Here is a 16,612-nt window from a genome sequence, read left to right as displayed (position 1 = left end):
CTCATAGCGCATGTGAGAGAAAAATTGCTTGAGAACAAAAGATAACAAATCAGGCTGCAAAGATGGCTTCCATGACCATGACTGCTTCATTCCTCGGTGGTGCAACCTCAACTGTGACCAGAAATTCTTCCGGCAGCAGCCGCCGGGGCCTCGTTGTGGCCTCAAGAGCCTCGGAAGGAGAGAAAACCAGCTTGGAATTCAAGCAAAACGGCAAGGAAGAGAGCAGCAGTCGGAGGGACTTGGTCTTTGCCGCTGCAGCTGCTACAGCATTCTCAGTTGCCAAGCTTGCCATTGCTGCTGAAGAGCCAAAGGCTGGGACCCCAGAGGCCAAGAAGAAGTATGCCCCTGTTTGTGTCACAATGCCTACCGCACGTATCTGTCGCAAGTGAGAGGGTGTTTGATTTCTTTATTTTTTTCTTGATTATTGTTTATGGTTGGTCTAAGGGAAATATGTAAAAGATATGACTCTTATGCAAATTTGTATCCTTCTCACTGGAACAGAATCCTGTTCATCTCATCCAAATACTTCTTGCACTTCAACCATCCCCACCCCTTTGATCGGCTAACTCTGTACATTTGATCGAAGTTGATATAATTATAGTGAGCGCAATATGAATTGTATTTTTCTTTTTCTTTTTTTTTTTAAAAAAAAAAAAAAAAAAAAAGCAGGCACAAATTCAAGTAACTTCGTGGCTTGTGGTTAATAAGATGGGCGGGGGCACACCCAATTTGCACTCCCAATATTTTCAATTTCAAATTCTCAAACAAGTCTTGGAAGTGACATTTTATGATCGATGTTCTGGAACTGAGCAACAGTAAACAAAACTCTTAACCAAATGGCAAATGGGGATACAAAATTCAGGCAAAATTATGCAAATCGGGGTGCTACAAAACCAAAACACAGAAAACTTGGAACAAAATGGTACCCAAAACAGTATTCATTCACTCCCGCTGTTACCGAAGAGTAACAGCTCGGAATGAGAATGAAAGCAGTTGCAATGACTTCCACGGCCGACTCATTCACCTTTTCCATTTTGCTGGGAAGCAACAAAATTGCGGATGACTTCCATGGCTAACTGATGAGCATTCTTATTTTGCAGTTTTGAGAGTTTATCCATGGCTTCATATGTCTCCTTATCAGCAAAAAGCTTCAGGTTGTAACGTGATGGTGCCAGCTCTGGACCTTCCCATTTGTCAACCAACTCTTGAAGTTTCTCAAATCCCTGACAAAGAACAATTGCAGCCCACATCAATCACTTGTTCATCAGTCTATGACCAACATCAAATTTTAATTTACAACACAAGTTTGAGACAATCAGCTAATTTCACGCAACTAGCCCGAGTAACAGTAAAATACAGAATCTTGGTTGCTTTACTACTCACCATGCGGATTGTGAAGTCGCCGAATGATTCTTTAGATTGCCTTCTGCGTTTCCAATGATAAAACAAAGGTTCCAAAACCTTTTCAAGGTCTTGAATCTTAACCTTATTCATGAAGCTTCTCGCTATTGACGTTTGATTGGGTCTTCCACCAAGCCAGATCTTCATTTAACACATTAATAAAGGAAATCAGTAACTTGAAATAAGAGCACATTATTGAATAAAAGGAGGGAAGAAAGAGGTCGAGCACACGGTTGTAACACCTGATAGCTGTTGGGACCATCGCCAACCAGTCCAAGCTCAGCCATGTATGGTCTAGCACAACCATTGGGGCAGCCGGTTACCCTTATAACAATAGATTCATTGTACTTGAGACCGACCTGAAATCAGAAAGGCTTTTACTCATTAATATGCATCCTGACTCCTGACCCCGATCTATTATTGATTTCCCCTCTGTACTCTGTGCTTCTATGAATTAGTATATTGACTTTTAATTTTATTTTTTTAATAAGTAAGCATCCAATCTCATAAAAAGCATAAGGAACCCCCCAGTGCACTGGGAGTACAAGCATATTATTAACTTCAAATTTTTAATCATACCTTCTCGAAAACAGCCCGAACCCGCTTAAGGAGGTCAGGTATTCCCCGTTCAGCTTCAGTTATTGCAAGTGGGCACATTGGTAAGGCCGGGCATGCCATTGCAGTTATGTTGAGAGGGTCTACATACCTAGGTTGCTGTAGACAAACAAAGCAGGTCAACATATCTCCACATATGAAACAATATCCCAAAAAATAGATAAAAATAAGCCTAAACAAATGCATGATGAAGAACATATGAGGAAAGGTTTGATTAACCATAAAATGGGGGCCCTACATTTTAAAACTTTTTCCAAACTCAAAACGCTTCTCCAAATCTTACCAAAACAGTCCCTAAATTTTCTCTCTGGATAAATAGTTCTCATCTATTCATCTACCTGGTTTTCTCAACAATCATACACACATTATTGATTATGATGATCTTTCCATTTGCCCCAACTGTGCACCAGAATGTTGTGTAAATTAGAGAAGACAGTATCAATGAGATGGCCAATTATTCTGGGGATGATTTTAAATCCTTAATCTCCAAAGGAAAGGAAATCCTCAAATGAAACATTTCCTAAAAGCAGTTGAATTTACCTTACATTTTCCTCAAAAATATCATTTGTTTCAACACTAAATTATTACTGAAATTTTCCTTCTAAAAATAGTTGCTTAGGACCCCACAGTTGTAGATGAATATTTTATCAAAGGTGCTTGGGGAAAATATATCATGTATCTTGAATCAGATGGAGAAATATTTTGATACACCCAAATTTTATATTATTTTCTAGATTTTACTTGTTCTTTTCTCCAGATATGACTTTTATTCGAGAAACAGGTCTTTTTTATGTAAGATTGGTAAGTGAGTGACCTATAGGCATCATCATCATCATCGTTGTAAAAAGATTACTCATGATGCAAAAGTAAAATGATAGGCTTGCCCACAATTTGTTACTGCTTTGTTAATGAACAGTACGGGCACCATTAACTATCTTCAAAATATTCAGTCGTATCATTTACTCAGAAATCTATTGCACATAATAAAGATGGCATTCAATTTCAATACAGCAGGTGAATAACAAATTCCTACTTCGGTGACAAGTTGACTCAATTCTGACTGAATTTTCACAGAATAGAAAATGCTTAGGCACAAAATCATATTGATATCTGCTGAAATAATGAATATCTCACCAGTAGACCAGCCTGAGCAAGAGCTGTAGTGATGGGGCGCTTCCATGCATTGCGAATATCACACAAGATTATGTTCTGGTTTGGTGTGAGCCGCACGCTCAAATTATACTTCTCTATCACCTCTCTTAATGTCTTCTTCATTTTCCCCCCAATACGACCATTATCAACATGAAGCCCACAAAATAAACTGCCATCTCCCTGTTAAAAAATGTATATGGTCAGAAAACAGGGCATGGGTTTGGGGCAATTTAAGGCAATGAATTAGCCATAAAGGTATGACTTGAGACAGTATCAACTAAAAGTAGGAGGGACAGTACATGACAATGTAATCATTTAAAACCTTACGAAGGAACTAAAGACATCAAATAAAATAAAGTCCAGATCAATCAAAACGAACCTGCTCATGCCATCCCAAGTAACTTTTAAATTCCCACTCCGGCAACTCGCGGAAAGGTTCAAATTTTTTTCCATAATATTCCTCAACCACACTTCTAAACTTTTCAATTCCCCAGGAGCTGATCAAATATTTCATTCTACTATACTTCCGATCATCTCTTCTTCCATTTTCTCGTTGGGTAACAACAATAGCTTTTACTGCATACAATATATCCTCTTTTGGCACATAACCTAATGGTTCTCCCAGTCGTGCAAAAGTGGTCTCCAACCTATGTGTTCTTCCCATACCACCACCAACCTGCAACAGAAATGATATGAAACTATCAATTATAAGCCACAGAAGTAAGCATGAAAACTGTTAAGATTTGTTCATCTTACATATAAGTTGAATCCCTGAGGTTCTCCCTTGTCATCAGAAACAACAACAACACCAATATCATTTGTGAGAATATCAACCGAGTTGTCTGTAGGCACAGTGACGGCAATTTTAAATTTCCTTGGCAAGAACTGAGTTCCATAAATGGGTTCAGGTGAATCAAGGAAATTTGTTCCATGAGAATTATCATTGCGGGCCTTGACTACTTCAGGAGTTTCTGCCGTTATGACTTGCTCCCCATCCACCCACACATCATAGTAGAAACCAGACTGAGGAGTTAGGAGTGCAGCAATATTCTCAGCAGTTTGCTGTGCGAATAGATAATCTTTTCTTGTAAGTGGAGCAGCAGGAGCAAGAACATTCCTATTGAGATCGCCACAAGCACCAAGAGTTGAGCCCATGTTTTTAATGATCGTACTCATAACTGTCTTGAGGTCCTTCTTCACAACTCCATGGAGTTGAAATGTTTGTCTGGTAGTCAAACGAAGTGTTCCTATTCCAAATTGGTCTGCAAGATCATCCATGGTCAAGTAGAGTTGATTTGACACTTTTCCACATGGGTTCTTAGTACGAAGCATAAATGAGTAATTCTTTGGACCACGATCATCTCTATTGTACTGTTGATAGCTCCCATGGAACTTGATAATCTGGGTGGCAGCATCATTTACATTTGGGGCATCCGTCAACAACTCCTCATTAAGAGGGTATCTTATGTAATTACTTTGTTCTTTAAATATTTCAACCTTGCTACGCTTAGTCTCGGAAGCAGTGTCAGGCTTTGCTGGCTGTAAAAAAGAGATTCTACAAATTTCAGAACCAACTACTTTGCTCACCGAAAATGAAAAGATATCAATCTAATATTCTGCATCCTCCAAAGGAAGAGGTGCTTGAGCCTAATACTTGCTAACAATAACAAATCATTAATATTTCATAATTTGAACTCAATTATGAAATATCACAAAAGCTAAGTTGGCGGAGCTTTTCCTTTCGCAGGTTCTAACCATTTTCCTTTTCTTGCAAAAGACAGGAGTAGGAAGAGAAAGAAACTGAAATATTTTGGAAACAGATTTTTCATAAAAATAATAATATTAATAATAATAAGTAGAGATACCAACTGTACAATGATTTACCTGTCCACAAAAAAACATAAAAAAGATTCACCCACCACCCGTCCATAAAAGGCCAGTAAATTGCACAAAAATGAATACCATTTTCAGTATCATACTAAAAGCAGTACATGAAGTTCATCATTTGTTACAATTCTAAGTGTCCCACATGGCTTAAGTACAGCCTTAACCATGTGTATATTAGATCTCGGACACCCTCCCATTGCATTCCGGTTTTGAAGGGTGAGTTCTACCCAAGGCTTGTACACTCAACCATCGCATGCCGGTTTTGAAGGGTGAGTTCTACCTAAGGCTTGTACACTCAACCATCTTAACTTGATCGGATACCAAGAAAATAAAATAAAATCTTACAGTCCTTGCTGTTTATCATCCGTTAAATAACTCTAGCGGTCTAGTTGGTTCTTATAATAAACGAGAGAAAATAATACAACAAACCACAAGAATGGCTTCTTTCTCTTTATTTCAATTTGAAGGAAAGTTGGAAACTTCAATTGCCAGCTTGACAAATTCAAACATTTCCTTTTTTTCACTTACGAATCACCAAATTTGAAAAAGGCTTTCATTTCGAACAGAAAAAACTTTATAAGAACATTACGGTTTCATCAATAGCTAAAAATAAGAGACTTAACACACGGGAAAAGAATATATTTGATGGTCCGATTTGGATTGAGCTCTCTTCGCCACATTTTCTCGCCAACCAAACACGTATTCACAAACGGAAACAGACAGCAACGAGAAGAGACTAACAAACGAGAATCGCTTAAAATGGCTTCATTTCTTAAGCATTTAGCACTCTTTTCACTCAAAGAACCAAGCTACGTGTCAAAAAGAGGAAATTTCCTCTCGTTTTGCCACACTTTCCTGGCTTCCAAACAGAGCCAACTAAAAAAAAACACAGAACTAAAACTTCAACACATACAATAAGCTAATAAAAAGAAAATCGGAGCGAAATCTCACAGTGGACACAGCTCTAATCACCGAAGGCCTCGTAGACGGAACCGAAACGGAGCGCGCGTGTCGCGTCAGAGCAAGAGAGCCGGAGGACCTGAGGCCGCGAAAGCTTGGAATCTGAAGCTTCGGGTCCTTGAGCAGACCGGTGTTCGCAGCCCCAAACGACGTCGTCATGGCTTCAAATTCTCAAAGTAAGGCCCTAGGCCGAGCTAGGGTTTCTGAGTGAATGAAGAAGAAGAAGAAGAAGAAGCAGTGTAATTGAGATGTTTAAGAGAGAAGTGGATACCTGGGTCCGTGTGCTGGTTTGAATGGGTGGTATGAGGAAAAGCGAAAAGGTGCTTAAATTTTCTGATTTTGTTGGTACAGGCTAACGTGCGCCGTCACGTGCCTGTCACGAGCACGTTTTGATATTCTTTTGGCTTGGGGGTGTTGTAGGATAAACCCCCACGCGCGGTGGACAGTTAAATCGGTGTAATTGACCAAATCAGACAGCGAGGGACGAAATCTAGATTTTTCTATCAGGGTTAAATCGTAAATGAAAATTTATATTGGTTTTGGTTTGGGATTTTAAAAGTACGATTTAAAATTAATAATTTAGAAATGTGATTTTTAAAAATGTAATTAAGTATTTAATAAAATTATAGTTTGATCATTAAATTGTGCGCTTCCAAAAAAAACACATATTATTGCCTACGATTTGACAAAACATATTTTTTATGTTTTCAAATCGTAATTTTTTTAAAAAAATGCAAAATTCTAAACGGTTTATTTTCTTCAATTTAATTTAAAATTGCATTTTTATGTACGAAATTGCAGTGCCAAATGCACCCTAAAGATAATGTTATATGGGCCAAGGTTTAATAGATTTTGAGGTGGCCTAGAATTCAACTCATTTTTTTTAATAAATTAATATTGAGTAATACTAGATCTATAACTGGTTTACAGTTCTTTCACATATCACCCAAAAAAAAAAAAAATTAACATCGTCCAATTACATGTTGACACATATCAATAAGTTGTACAAGAAATATAGGCCAATTATATGTCTAACAATTTTTTTTTATTAATATTAATCGGCCGTAATAGAGTAAGATAAATGTTTGATTTAATTTTCATGTACATTGGCAAATTCACCGTTGAATCTGTAGGACTTATTACATGGGATCCTACAAATTTAATGGTAAATAATGAAAAATGATTTTTATGATTTCTCAAAAAAAGATAAACAAAAAAAAAAAAAAACAAGAGAAATATTTGGTTTTTATCTTTTTTTTGTCTATCTCCATATAAGAAATGAACAAATTTATCACTGAATATGTGAGACCAAATAAAACCAAAATATGGTCCTACAAATTCAATTATAAATTAATAAAAATAAATGTATATAATTTCTTAAAAAAGAAGGAAAAAAAAAAAACATTTCTCTTACCAATTACTTGCTAATATGTGTTAATAAATTGTAAAGAATTATAAAAGGCAAGTACATTTTTCCTCGTCATAACATAGTAGAGTATTTATTGCAGCGCCCGAGTGACGGAGCGGTAAAGCGCGTGGAACGTATCTGACAGACATGCGGGGAAGTAAAATTGGATTCCATGGTACACTGAACCTGGACAGGCCTATATATTTTACAATTTTACTAGGGTCATGTTTGGGCTGCGGTTTTAATAAATAACTTTTTTTTTAATCTCAGTAAACTGTATATGAAACTAATAAAAAAACAATCAATATAATTTCGAGGTTTTATATTAGAGGGGCTGTTTGGTTATTGGGTCAGTGGCTGACAAGACAACATTAGTGAAGCATAGCGAAAACGACAAGGAGTAGGAGAAGTAGTACTCAACTACTTTTATTGCCCCTTGCCCCAGGCGAAAAGGTTAAAACCGAGAGTAAAAAGTTCAGAAGAAAATAATGTAAAGCTAGTATACGTTCGGAATTCTTTGTTGTTGTTTGTCTGAATTACATTTATAATTGTAATTTCGTATATAATAAGTACGATTTTAAATTAAATCGTAGAATATAAATCATTTGAAAATCTGCATTTATAAAAATTACGATTTTAAAACGCGCAAGTAAGATAATACTTTTTTTTAAAACGTAGAATTTTAAAAGTTAATTTACGATTTTGCTAGACGCTTAACTACATTTTTAAAAATCACTTTTTTCACATTGCACATTTTAAAATTGTTATTTTAAATCGGACTTTTTGAAATATCAAATCCAAACGGACCCTAAAGGTAACCTCATAGAAGGAGGGCTGCGAGGCCCATTTACTTATTCCTTACAATTAATTGTTTGAATTGTATACAATTTAAGTAGCAAGACCCATTTTGTAACGACTCAAAAAAAAAATTAAATGGCAATTCATGCTGATGAGTCGACGAGCAATCTTGCAGGTTGATGCAGAATAAAATACATGTGATGTAGAATGCAAGTATGGCATAAATGCTAGAAATGAAAATAGAAACAAGAACATTAAACAGCCAAACAAGTGTCAGCAAGCAAAGCAAAGGCTCCATAAAGCACTAAGCTTTTTTAAGTCCATGAACAAGTGAAGGTAGTCCCCCAGGTTTTGGACAATCTGGCTAGACACCCTCTTAGCTCTCAAGTAAACTCCAGAGTTTTTCTAACGACCCATCAAGTTAGATCAATTAAGCAGAAGAACTCACCACAATAGAAAGCACGACTATGTCCATAAATAAAAAAGGCAAAAGTCCTTATATATGTAAAGCTTCTTAAGACATGCTCTGCAAAAGTACACAGTTTCTGCTTTTCTGATTGCAGAGACAAGGGGAAAAGGAAAAAAAGAAAAGCGATGAAGAACAGAAATTTGACTGCACAATTCAGTGCAATTTTTCCATTTACGCCATTGATTTCAAGGATTGAAGCCAACAATCAACCTCAGATATGATGCATTCTTGCAGTCGAAAGCTAGTTTCATCCTCAAACACCAGATGTTTATCTGTAAAAACCAGAAGGCACAAGTATCATAATGATATATTTCGTCAATACCCAAAAATTTCCCAAAATAGTTAGGATTGTGTTGAATTTGTAGTGCAATAGAGATGGGAGAACAGCGAAAAAACAAAAAAGGTGCTTGTGAGTAACTACTGCATTTTTATACTCAGAAGTAGAAAGGGCATCTTTTGTATAGGAGACTGCAAGTGAGAAACTTCCATTGGATTCCTCTGATGAATCTTTGGTGAATTAAACATAAAAATTCACTTTATTCAGCTGGTGGTCCAGATCTGCAGGCAGTAATCAGTGGACAAGATTGTGCAAGAAAATTTGCTGAAGCACAAGTTGAGTGCCAAAGAGCACCACAAGATTGAGCTCTCAGAATTTAGGTAACATAAGTCACTGGGATTTTGAACAAACCAAAACAGCAAAGAGGATCTGGATTCCCTAGAAAGGAAAGGACAAACAACAGCCAGAAATTGGCATTTTCACATCTCAATGACTCTTTATCTTTGCCAAACTTAACCTCAATAATTCGTATGTAAAATATTCAGCACCCTGGGAAGTGATAAACATATGCATCAAATAGATATTAGACAAAAGAATACATGAGTTTGTTGAAAAGCACAAATAGATTAGGATATAAAACAATTCTACGTAAAGAGTCAATTGCAACATAAGTCACTGGGATTTTGAACAAACCAAAACAGCAAAGAGGATCTGGATTCCCTAGAAAGGAAAGGACAAACAACAGCCAGAAATTGGCATTTTCACATCTCAATGACTCTTTATCTTTGCCAAACTTAACCTCAATAATTCGTATGTAAAATATTCAGCACCCTGGGAAGTGATAAACATATGCATCAAATAGATATTAGACAAAAGAATACATGAGTTTGTTGAAAAGCACAAATAGATTAGGATATAAAACAATTCTACGTAAAGAGTCAATTGCAACTTTTATAATCCTACAGTTAAAAGAAACATCAATTAGACAGTCAAGGATGGAGAACAAGATATACTTTTGGTGGACAAAACTGATGCATGTCAAATGATCACACAATATTTTTTGTACAAGTAATTGACCCTATGGGGAAGGAAAGGGAAATGGGATATTCGAATTAGTGATCTCCGCTTCATAAGGCATGGTATCCAGCCGATTGAATTACCTCTTGGAGTTAGCAATTACACAATATGAGATATCAAACTAGCATTTCACCTGAACGGCCAATACGTCACTACAATGGCAAGTTTAATCCTACTTAGCAGAGATACAACAACATAGAAATGGCTATTCTTGAAAAAGTTAGGATATATAGTACATATAACTATATATCTCTATCTACGTGTGTGTGTGTGTGTGTGTGTGTGGGGGGGGGGGGGGGGGGGGTGGGGGGCGGGGGCGGGGCCGCAACCAGCATTAGATGTCCACCACAGAGTGCAAGATTGATTGTTACCGATCTACCATCAATTACCAAAATCACCTTGAAGAAAGAAACAAATAAAACTGACTCAACCACAAGCACCACAACTTTCTCACACCTCTCAAGCATTTATGCCAATCCAGACTCAACTGCTTCTTTGGTTTTATCTCTTTAATGTTCTGTCGAAAGTATCTCCAATTGATTTAAAGAAAAAGATTGAAGATGAAGACAAAAAATGTATAAAGCAGATACTGCAAATGTAACTGCTCCTCCCTTATGCTTTTGTCGTGAAGGTCACAACCAAAACTCAGTCAAATCTTTATCGTTTCTTTTACAAAAAATAAATAAATAATAGAAGGACAAAAATAAAGGCAAACAGGGTGATCTAATGAAACAGGTTGTAACAGAATTGTCAGTTACAGATAAGAGTTGTTTACAATAAAATAGAAAATACGAGGACTTGTATTCTTTATGATGTTATATATGTGTATGCTCACCTAGTATTACATAACATCAAAAGGTTTAAAACGTAAATTCTAAGCTTGTTGCAGGTTCATGCATCCTGTTTAATTGCTAGTGGCAAAATACAGTAGAAACACAGTTTCTAAATTTCTAGACAAGTTTCCAGAAAGAATTTCTGAAGTATCTCTTTCCTCCATGGATAAATTCTGAACAACTTAAGACAAGAAGGAAAAATGGGCAACACATTAAGGAAATGTGCAAATCTGGTTTCCTGATCAATGAAATTGAGTTGGAAAAAATAATTTAAAGAAGTCCTTTGCAACCAAACAGAGCTTGAAGCGAGTAAAAAACAATGGTAGCAAACCTAGTTCCAGGTTTCTTCTTGTAAAACACACGGAAATTTTACATGCTCAGGGACAAGGAGATAAAAGGAGAGTCTCCAGCAAATAAAAGCAGTTATTTCATGAAACGGGCATATAATTAGGTCATATAGCCCATGCTTTGCACCAAAGTACACTAGACTGTAACATGCAACTTAAGTAAGAGATATGAAAGCATGTATGTTCAATTCCCATTCCACTAAAAGATTCTTCAGGATATGAAAATAACACTTACTACGTTTGAAATAGGGCGTGCTCCCTTCTGACAGATTTAGTTAGGCTTTCGGCTTTTTTGCTATCCTTGGTGCCTGGTCAAGTTTCCCTTCTGGCATATTCCTTCTTCAGATTCACTGATCTCAGTCAGTTTACCCTGCAGAATTTCAGGATCTTCTTCTTGAGCTTTTGGTAACTTAGGCAGCACATCACCAGACATATCACAGGCCCCTTCATTTGCTGCTTTCAAAAGTGTTTCCGTCTCATTGAAATTTTTCCCAGTATCAACATCCATGGGCCCTTCAACATTGATTTTTCTGTTTCTCACTTTCTCCTCGACTTCATTAGGAAGAACAGAAACTTCAGCATTTTCAGCAAGGTCCTCCATACCATCTTCCACACATTGAGGATTTGAGCTCAAACTCAACCTATTTCTAACTTCTTTTGAAACCTTTCTATCTTCTATCTCAATCTGCTTTTCTACCAGATCATCTTCTTTCTTCTCGACATTGAGATCTGTTGTGTCATGTTGGGTTTCAGATGAAATTCCACATTTTTCTTCACATTGTTCTTTTGCAATAGAATCAGTCTTCTCACCATCCTCCTGATAGTTAGCTTCCATGGATTTGTCAACATCAACATCACCATGTATAATATTGTTCTTAATTTCATCAAGGTGTGAAACAACTTCCACATTTGCATCCAGGTCCTCTTTCTCTTCGCTTTCTTTCCTGCTCTGAGACCTGAAGCTTCTCTTTTTCACAGCTCTGGGAGTTGCTCTTTTCTTTGAGCTCACACGCTTTTTCTCTGATTTAGCATTGCCTACCTTAATGAAGTCATCTTTCATAGTTTTTCTGCTCCCTTCCACATTATCAGACCTCAATTCTTTCACCTCAGAATTGGATTCCGTTCTAACAACTTCTGTGGCTTCTTCATCCATTTTAGACTCATCTTGCTCTTTTTCATTACTAGCATCAGGAGGTTCTTCAACATTAAGAGCCTCATCAATGACCACCTGCTTAGCTTTTTCAGAAAGCACATCCACTTCTTCTGCATTATTATCTTCAGGATCTTTCCCTTCTTTGGAAGATCTCTCTGATGGAGTTTTCTTCTTTGGCTCCAACTGCTTTGCCACTTTCTCAGCATCCACCATCTCAATATCCTCATTCAAAGTTTCAGCACCGACCTTTTCACCATCCAAACCCTTCACTTCATCAGAATTGGGTTTGGTTCTCAACTTGAAACTGTCAGTAGGCATAATTTCAAGCTCAAACCGCTCTTTCCTCAAATCCAACATTTCACGATCACCATCTTCATAGAGAATATTATGCAGCTTCTTCTCGTAATCAAAAGCTTTGACGCATCCGGTAAACCATTTTCGTGATCCAGACCAGTAAACCTTAACTCTTTTGCCAATGATCTTATCATTGTCATCATCGCCCAAATCTACCAACCGGAAAGCAGGCACCTCCTTTCTTGGGCGAAGCCTAGATGAACTTCTATCTGGGGACAAAAAAAATGCCCGCACTATTTCCCCATCTGCTCCCCTCCTTCGCTTCACTGGAGTAGATGTGTCCTCTTTACTGTCCTCCATCATAGTTTCCTCTGCATCCTCTTCTTTCACAATAAGTTTGGCCCCACCTCCTGCCTTACCCTTTCTTGCTCCAGATTTCTCTCCCATAGACTTACCACCAGAAACCTGCCTCCTTACTACATCCTTCAGGACCCCTATTTTTAGAGCATCATCTACATCACTGTCTTTCAATTTGCTGCTCTTTTTGGCCACAGATTTCTCTCCCTTAGACTTATCACCAGCAACCTTCCCCCTTACTTTAGTCTTCAAAACCTCCATTGTCAGATTATCATCTACAGTTACATCCTTAGATCTACCCTGTTTGGCAACAGACTTCTCCCCCCCAGGCTTGTTACCAGAAGCCTTCCTCATTACTTCAGTCTTCCGGGCCCCTATTTTCAGATCATCATCTAAATCAACATCTTTGGATTTACTACTTTTTTCTGCAGCAGATTCCTCCCTCTTAGACCTACCAACAACAGCCTTTCTCATTACTTCGTCCTTCAGAGTCCCTACTGCCAGCTCATTATCTACAGAAGCATTTTTTGATTTGTTTCTACCACTGGTCCTTTTTCGAGTTACAGATCCATAAGCCTTCTTATTCCTTTTCTTAGCCAAATCTTTTTTATCCATATCAAAAAATTAGAATGCATACACCACAAACCTTGTAATGCAAAAGGATCGTCAAGACAGCCCCAGCAATGAATAAATGCTGCAAAAAGCAAGGAACAATCAGAAGATTGTTATAGACAAAATAAAGATCAGAAGACTGTTCCAAAATTCAAAAAAGTATTTAAAAAAAAAAAAAAGAAGCAGAAATCCTATGGCACTAGACAGGAGACAAACATTCACGAGAGTGAAGAGTCGATACTCCAATCTAGAAGAAAACCCCAAAAAACTGACTACAACATTTGCCATTTGCAGCCAGTTTAGAACAAAGCCCATGAATCCATGTACAGTTGAACAGTCTTGCCCCTTTGTTTAAGATTCTTTACCTTGACCTTTAAAAGTCAGGATTGGTAGTCTGGCCTCTTTTAAAAAAAAATCATGAATTAATCACCAAAAATACGAAAGAAGTCTTGAGAAAAACCAACTCTGATTGTTCATTTCAGCCACTGACTCAGATTTCAAGTCCCAGAATGCATTAATAACCAAGAAGCTTTAGTCCCTAATTCATCAGCTTTAGAACTTCAAAATCCAAAACAACCCCACTAAAGTAAAAGAAAAACCTATAGAACCAAGAATCATCAAACCATCCTTTATGAGAATAGTGATCAAGCAATATGCTATCAACTAATCGAATCTGTTTCTTTAATGCCATTTCACAAATTTTCCTGTTTTCTTTGTTTGTTTCACTAAGTGAGTATTGAGATTCATAGTTTGGTGGGTGGTCACATTTTGTGCTACTTGGCAATTTGTGCTCAATTCATTTGTATGAAAAAAAAAAATTAAACAAAAGCGTGATAGAATGAAAGCATTCAAGAAAAAACCAAGACACAGACAAGCACCAACTCATCCCAATTGAAAGACTTCCAAGTAATTAATTGCACCATGAACGGTGCTACAATTTAACCAGAATATGTAATTCTCTTACATCATATCATGTCATATGAGAAGACCCAGATATGAATTGTGTGTGTGTGTGTGTGTGTGTGAGAGAGAGAGAGAGAGAGAGAGAGAGAGAGAGAGAGAGAGTATCTGCTAAATAAAAGCAAGGAAAAAAAAAAACAAAGCAGCTGTTTCTTGGCTTCTTATATCAGGAAAACCTTGGCTGAACTACGAGCAAGACTAAAAAACCAGGCAGAAAATTCCATAATTAAAGAAATCACATAATAGTAATATGAGAGCATTCGAGAGAAATTCAGAAACCAAAACAAGCAAAACTCGAATGCTGACATTTGAAAACCTAAATTCATCACAAGAGAACAATAGCAAACTATATGCAACCTCAAATATAGTGAGGAAACCCCTGATATGAAGAATCAAAAAATGGTAAAATCAAAACATTCGATAGAGACCCATAAGCCAAAAACAACAAAAACTTGAATGCTGATGTCAAAATAACCAAATTCATGACAATTGAAGCCTAGAATATGCATGCAACCCAAAAATCTAAGAAAACCCTGGATATGAAGGAGCAAACATTGGTCAAATGGAACTCAGAAATTATATAGTAGGAATCAGAGGTGGGTGTGTGGAACTTTTGAGGGGTTTAGTTGGGGAACCTCATGTGCTTTCCCTTGGGGCCACTGCTTCAGACACTGCTCTCAGCAATGAGCTCAATCAAGAGACCCGTTGTTGATAAGGAGAAACCTGTGGCAAACCCTATTACTGCTAAACACTTTACCAATTATAATAGAGAATTGTGTGCAGGAAACCCGCTTGCTTTACAGAGCTTTTCAATGGGCTATGGTTCCATTTTGTTGAGAGAGGCTCATAAATAGAGTTCTCCACTCACCAAACATTTAAAATGGCAAGTAAATAAAGAATTAACCTATTCCCAACTCAGAGAACAAAACAATTAAACATTTGGAACTAATTGTAGAGAAATTTCAATTATATACTATCAAACAACATTCAAAGTAAAATCTGTTAGAAGAAAAGTAAGATATCAAGAATCTGACAGTTTAGGGTCAAACTGAAGCATACAATAAATTCACCCAATACAGCCAAAAACACACAAAAAAAACCCAAAAACAAAACTGGGCCACATAGAAAGAACCAAACCTGAAGTGCTGGCACAAAATTAATCCCCGTTTCTGCAACCCAAAAGCCCTTGACTTTCCTAAACAAGTGCAACAGATAGAGCGTTCTCTAAGGGACCCAAAAAAGAAAAATTGAAAAAGAGCCTAAATTTTGGAGCTGCTTGGGCATCAAGAAAAAAGCAAAAAAGTGGGCCAAAAAGAAAGAGCAGGTTGGATATAGTACCTTGGAGCTAGAACCCAGTGTCTGGCCACGGGTGTGTGTGCACAGTGCACCTGTGTCACAGTGGCACTGATGTGCTGGGCATTAATGTAAGCATGTAGTCATGTAGAGCAGCAGTGTAGCAAATCACAGCACTAGGTACGCCATGTCAGCTTCAGAATGGGCGGGAAATATTCTGGGACGTGTGACACGTGGCTGCATTAGGTTGGATTTTGAGATGGATGCAATACATAGGTATTTTACACCCTGTCAATAGGTATAGACATCTCAGCAAACATGAGGTAGTCTTCACAAGATTCACCAGTGTGAGCAAATTTCGGATTGATAGGCTCCATAATAATTCGAGCAGAGCAAATTATTGAGGATCAAGTCTAAACACTAGTTATAATTTACATTTTAAATGAACGAATCCAATTCTACCATATGATATAAAATTTAAAACTCTCTTTCTAACAATCGCCACCCTTACCAACCTTATCATCACCATAACCACGGTACTGCCACTATTAATCTTCCGCCACTGTCATTTGGTTAATCGGTTATATCTTTGACCGCTTTGGGAGTAGCAAACCACCCCTCTTGAAATACCAAATTAAAGCAATGCTAAAATATATATACATGCACGCGCGCGCACGCTAATTTGTGAGAAAGATGAAAATTGTAGTTAAGTGTGACAA

The 16,612-nt window shown here is 37.3% G+C and overlaps 3 protein-coding genes across 5 annotated transcripts; 1 reads left to right on the top strand and 2 right to left on the bottom strand.

Moving 5' to 3' along the window:
• On the top strand, positions 1 to 523 carry LOC133877339 (photosystem II 5 kDa protein, chloroplastic). Its single transcript, XM_062315606.1, has one exon. The coding sequence runs from the start codon at positions 63 to 65 to the stop codon at positions 387 to 389; it is 327 nt and encodes a 108-aa protein (XP_062171590.1). The 5' UTR covers positions 1 to 62; the 3' UTR covers positions 390 to 523.
• Positions 524 to 700: 177 nt separating this feature from the next.
• LOC133877338 (sulfite reductase [ferredoxin], chloroplastic) lies at positions 701 to 6,321 on the bottom strand. The gene is made up of 8 exons (XM_062315605.1): positions 6,007 to 6,321; positions 3,925 to 4,707; positions 3,548 to 3,844; positions 3,151 to 3,348; positions 1,981 to 2,115; positions 1,644 to 1,760; positions 1,384 to 1,542; positions 701 to 1,223 (listed from the first exon to the last, which is right to left on the bottom strand). The coding sequence occupies exons 1-8, from the start codon at positions 6,172 to 6,174 to the stop codon at positions 1,017 to 1,019; spliced, it is 2,064 nt and encodes a 687-aa protein (XP_062171589.1). The 5' UTR covers positions 6,175 to 6,321; the 3' UTR covers positions 701 to 1,016.
• A 2,349-nt stretch (positions 6,322 to 8,670) lies between these two features.
• On the bottom strand, positions 8,671 to 16,189 carry LOC133878403 (sister chromatid cohesion protein PDS5 homolog E-like). 3 transcript variants are annotated; one of them, XM_062316954.1, is made up of 4 exons: positions 15,939 to 16,189; positions 15,738 to 15,795; positions 11,460 to 13,722; positions 8,671 to 8,962 (listed from the first exon to the last, which is right to left on the bottom strand). In XM_062316954.1, the coding sequence occupies exon 3, from the start codon at positions 13,641 to 13,643 to the stop codon at positions 11,520 to 11,522; it is 2,124 nt and encodes a 707-aa protein (XP_062172938.1). In that variant the 5' UTR covers positions 13,644 to 13,722; positions 15,738 to 15,795; positions 15,939 to 16,189; the 3' UTR covers positions 8,671 to 8,962; positions 11,460 to 11,519. The 3 variants fall into 3 exon arrangements, with proteins under 3 accessions (XP_062172938.1, XP_062172937.1, XP_062172939.1); XM_062316953.1 differs by lacking the exon at positions 15,939 to 16,189 and having other exon boundaries at positions 15,738 to 15,894; XM_062316955.1 differs by lacking the exons at positions 15,738 to 15,795; positions 15,939 to 16,189 and adding an exon at positions 15,236 to 15,477.
• Positions 16,190 to 16,612: the final 423 nt, after the last annotated feature.

The sequence above is a fragment of the Alnus glutinosa genome, chromosome 9 (assembly GCF_958979055.1).
Source record: "Alnus glutinosa chromosome 9, dhAlnGlut1.1, whole genome shotgun sequence".
In the NCBI taxonomy this organism is placed as follows: Eukaryota; Viridiplantae; Streptophyta; class Magnoliopsida; order Fagales; family Betulaceae; genus Alnus; species Alnus glutinosa.
The sequence above is the reverse complement of the archived record's forward strand: the minus strand, read 5'-3'. Positions and strand labels throughout refer to the sequence as shown.

Excerpts from the sequence above, each read along its gene's own strand:
- LOC133877339 (XM_062315606.1), top strand. The coding sequence starts at position 63 with ATGGCTTCCATGACCATGACTGCTTCATTCCTCGGTGGTGCAACCTCA.
- LOC133877338 (XM_062315605.1), bottom strand. The coding sequence starts at position 6,174 with ATGACGACGTCGTTTGGGGCTGCGAACACCGGTCTGCTCAAGGACCCG. Across the intron at positions 3,349-3,547 it reads ACTTGGGATGGCATGAGCAG|GGAGATGGCAGTTTATTTTG; the intron begins GTTCGTTTTGAT and ends ATTTTTTAACAG. Across the intron at positions 1,224-1,383 it reads GCGACTTCACAATCCGCATG|GGATTTGAGAAACTTCAAGA; the intron begins GTGAGTAGTAAA and ends GTTCTTTGTCAG.
- LOC133878403 (XM_062316954.1), bottom strand. The coding sequence starts at position 13,643 with ATGGATAAAAAAGATTTGGCTAAGAAAAGGAATAAGAAGGCTTATGGA.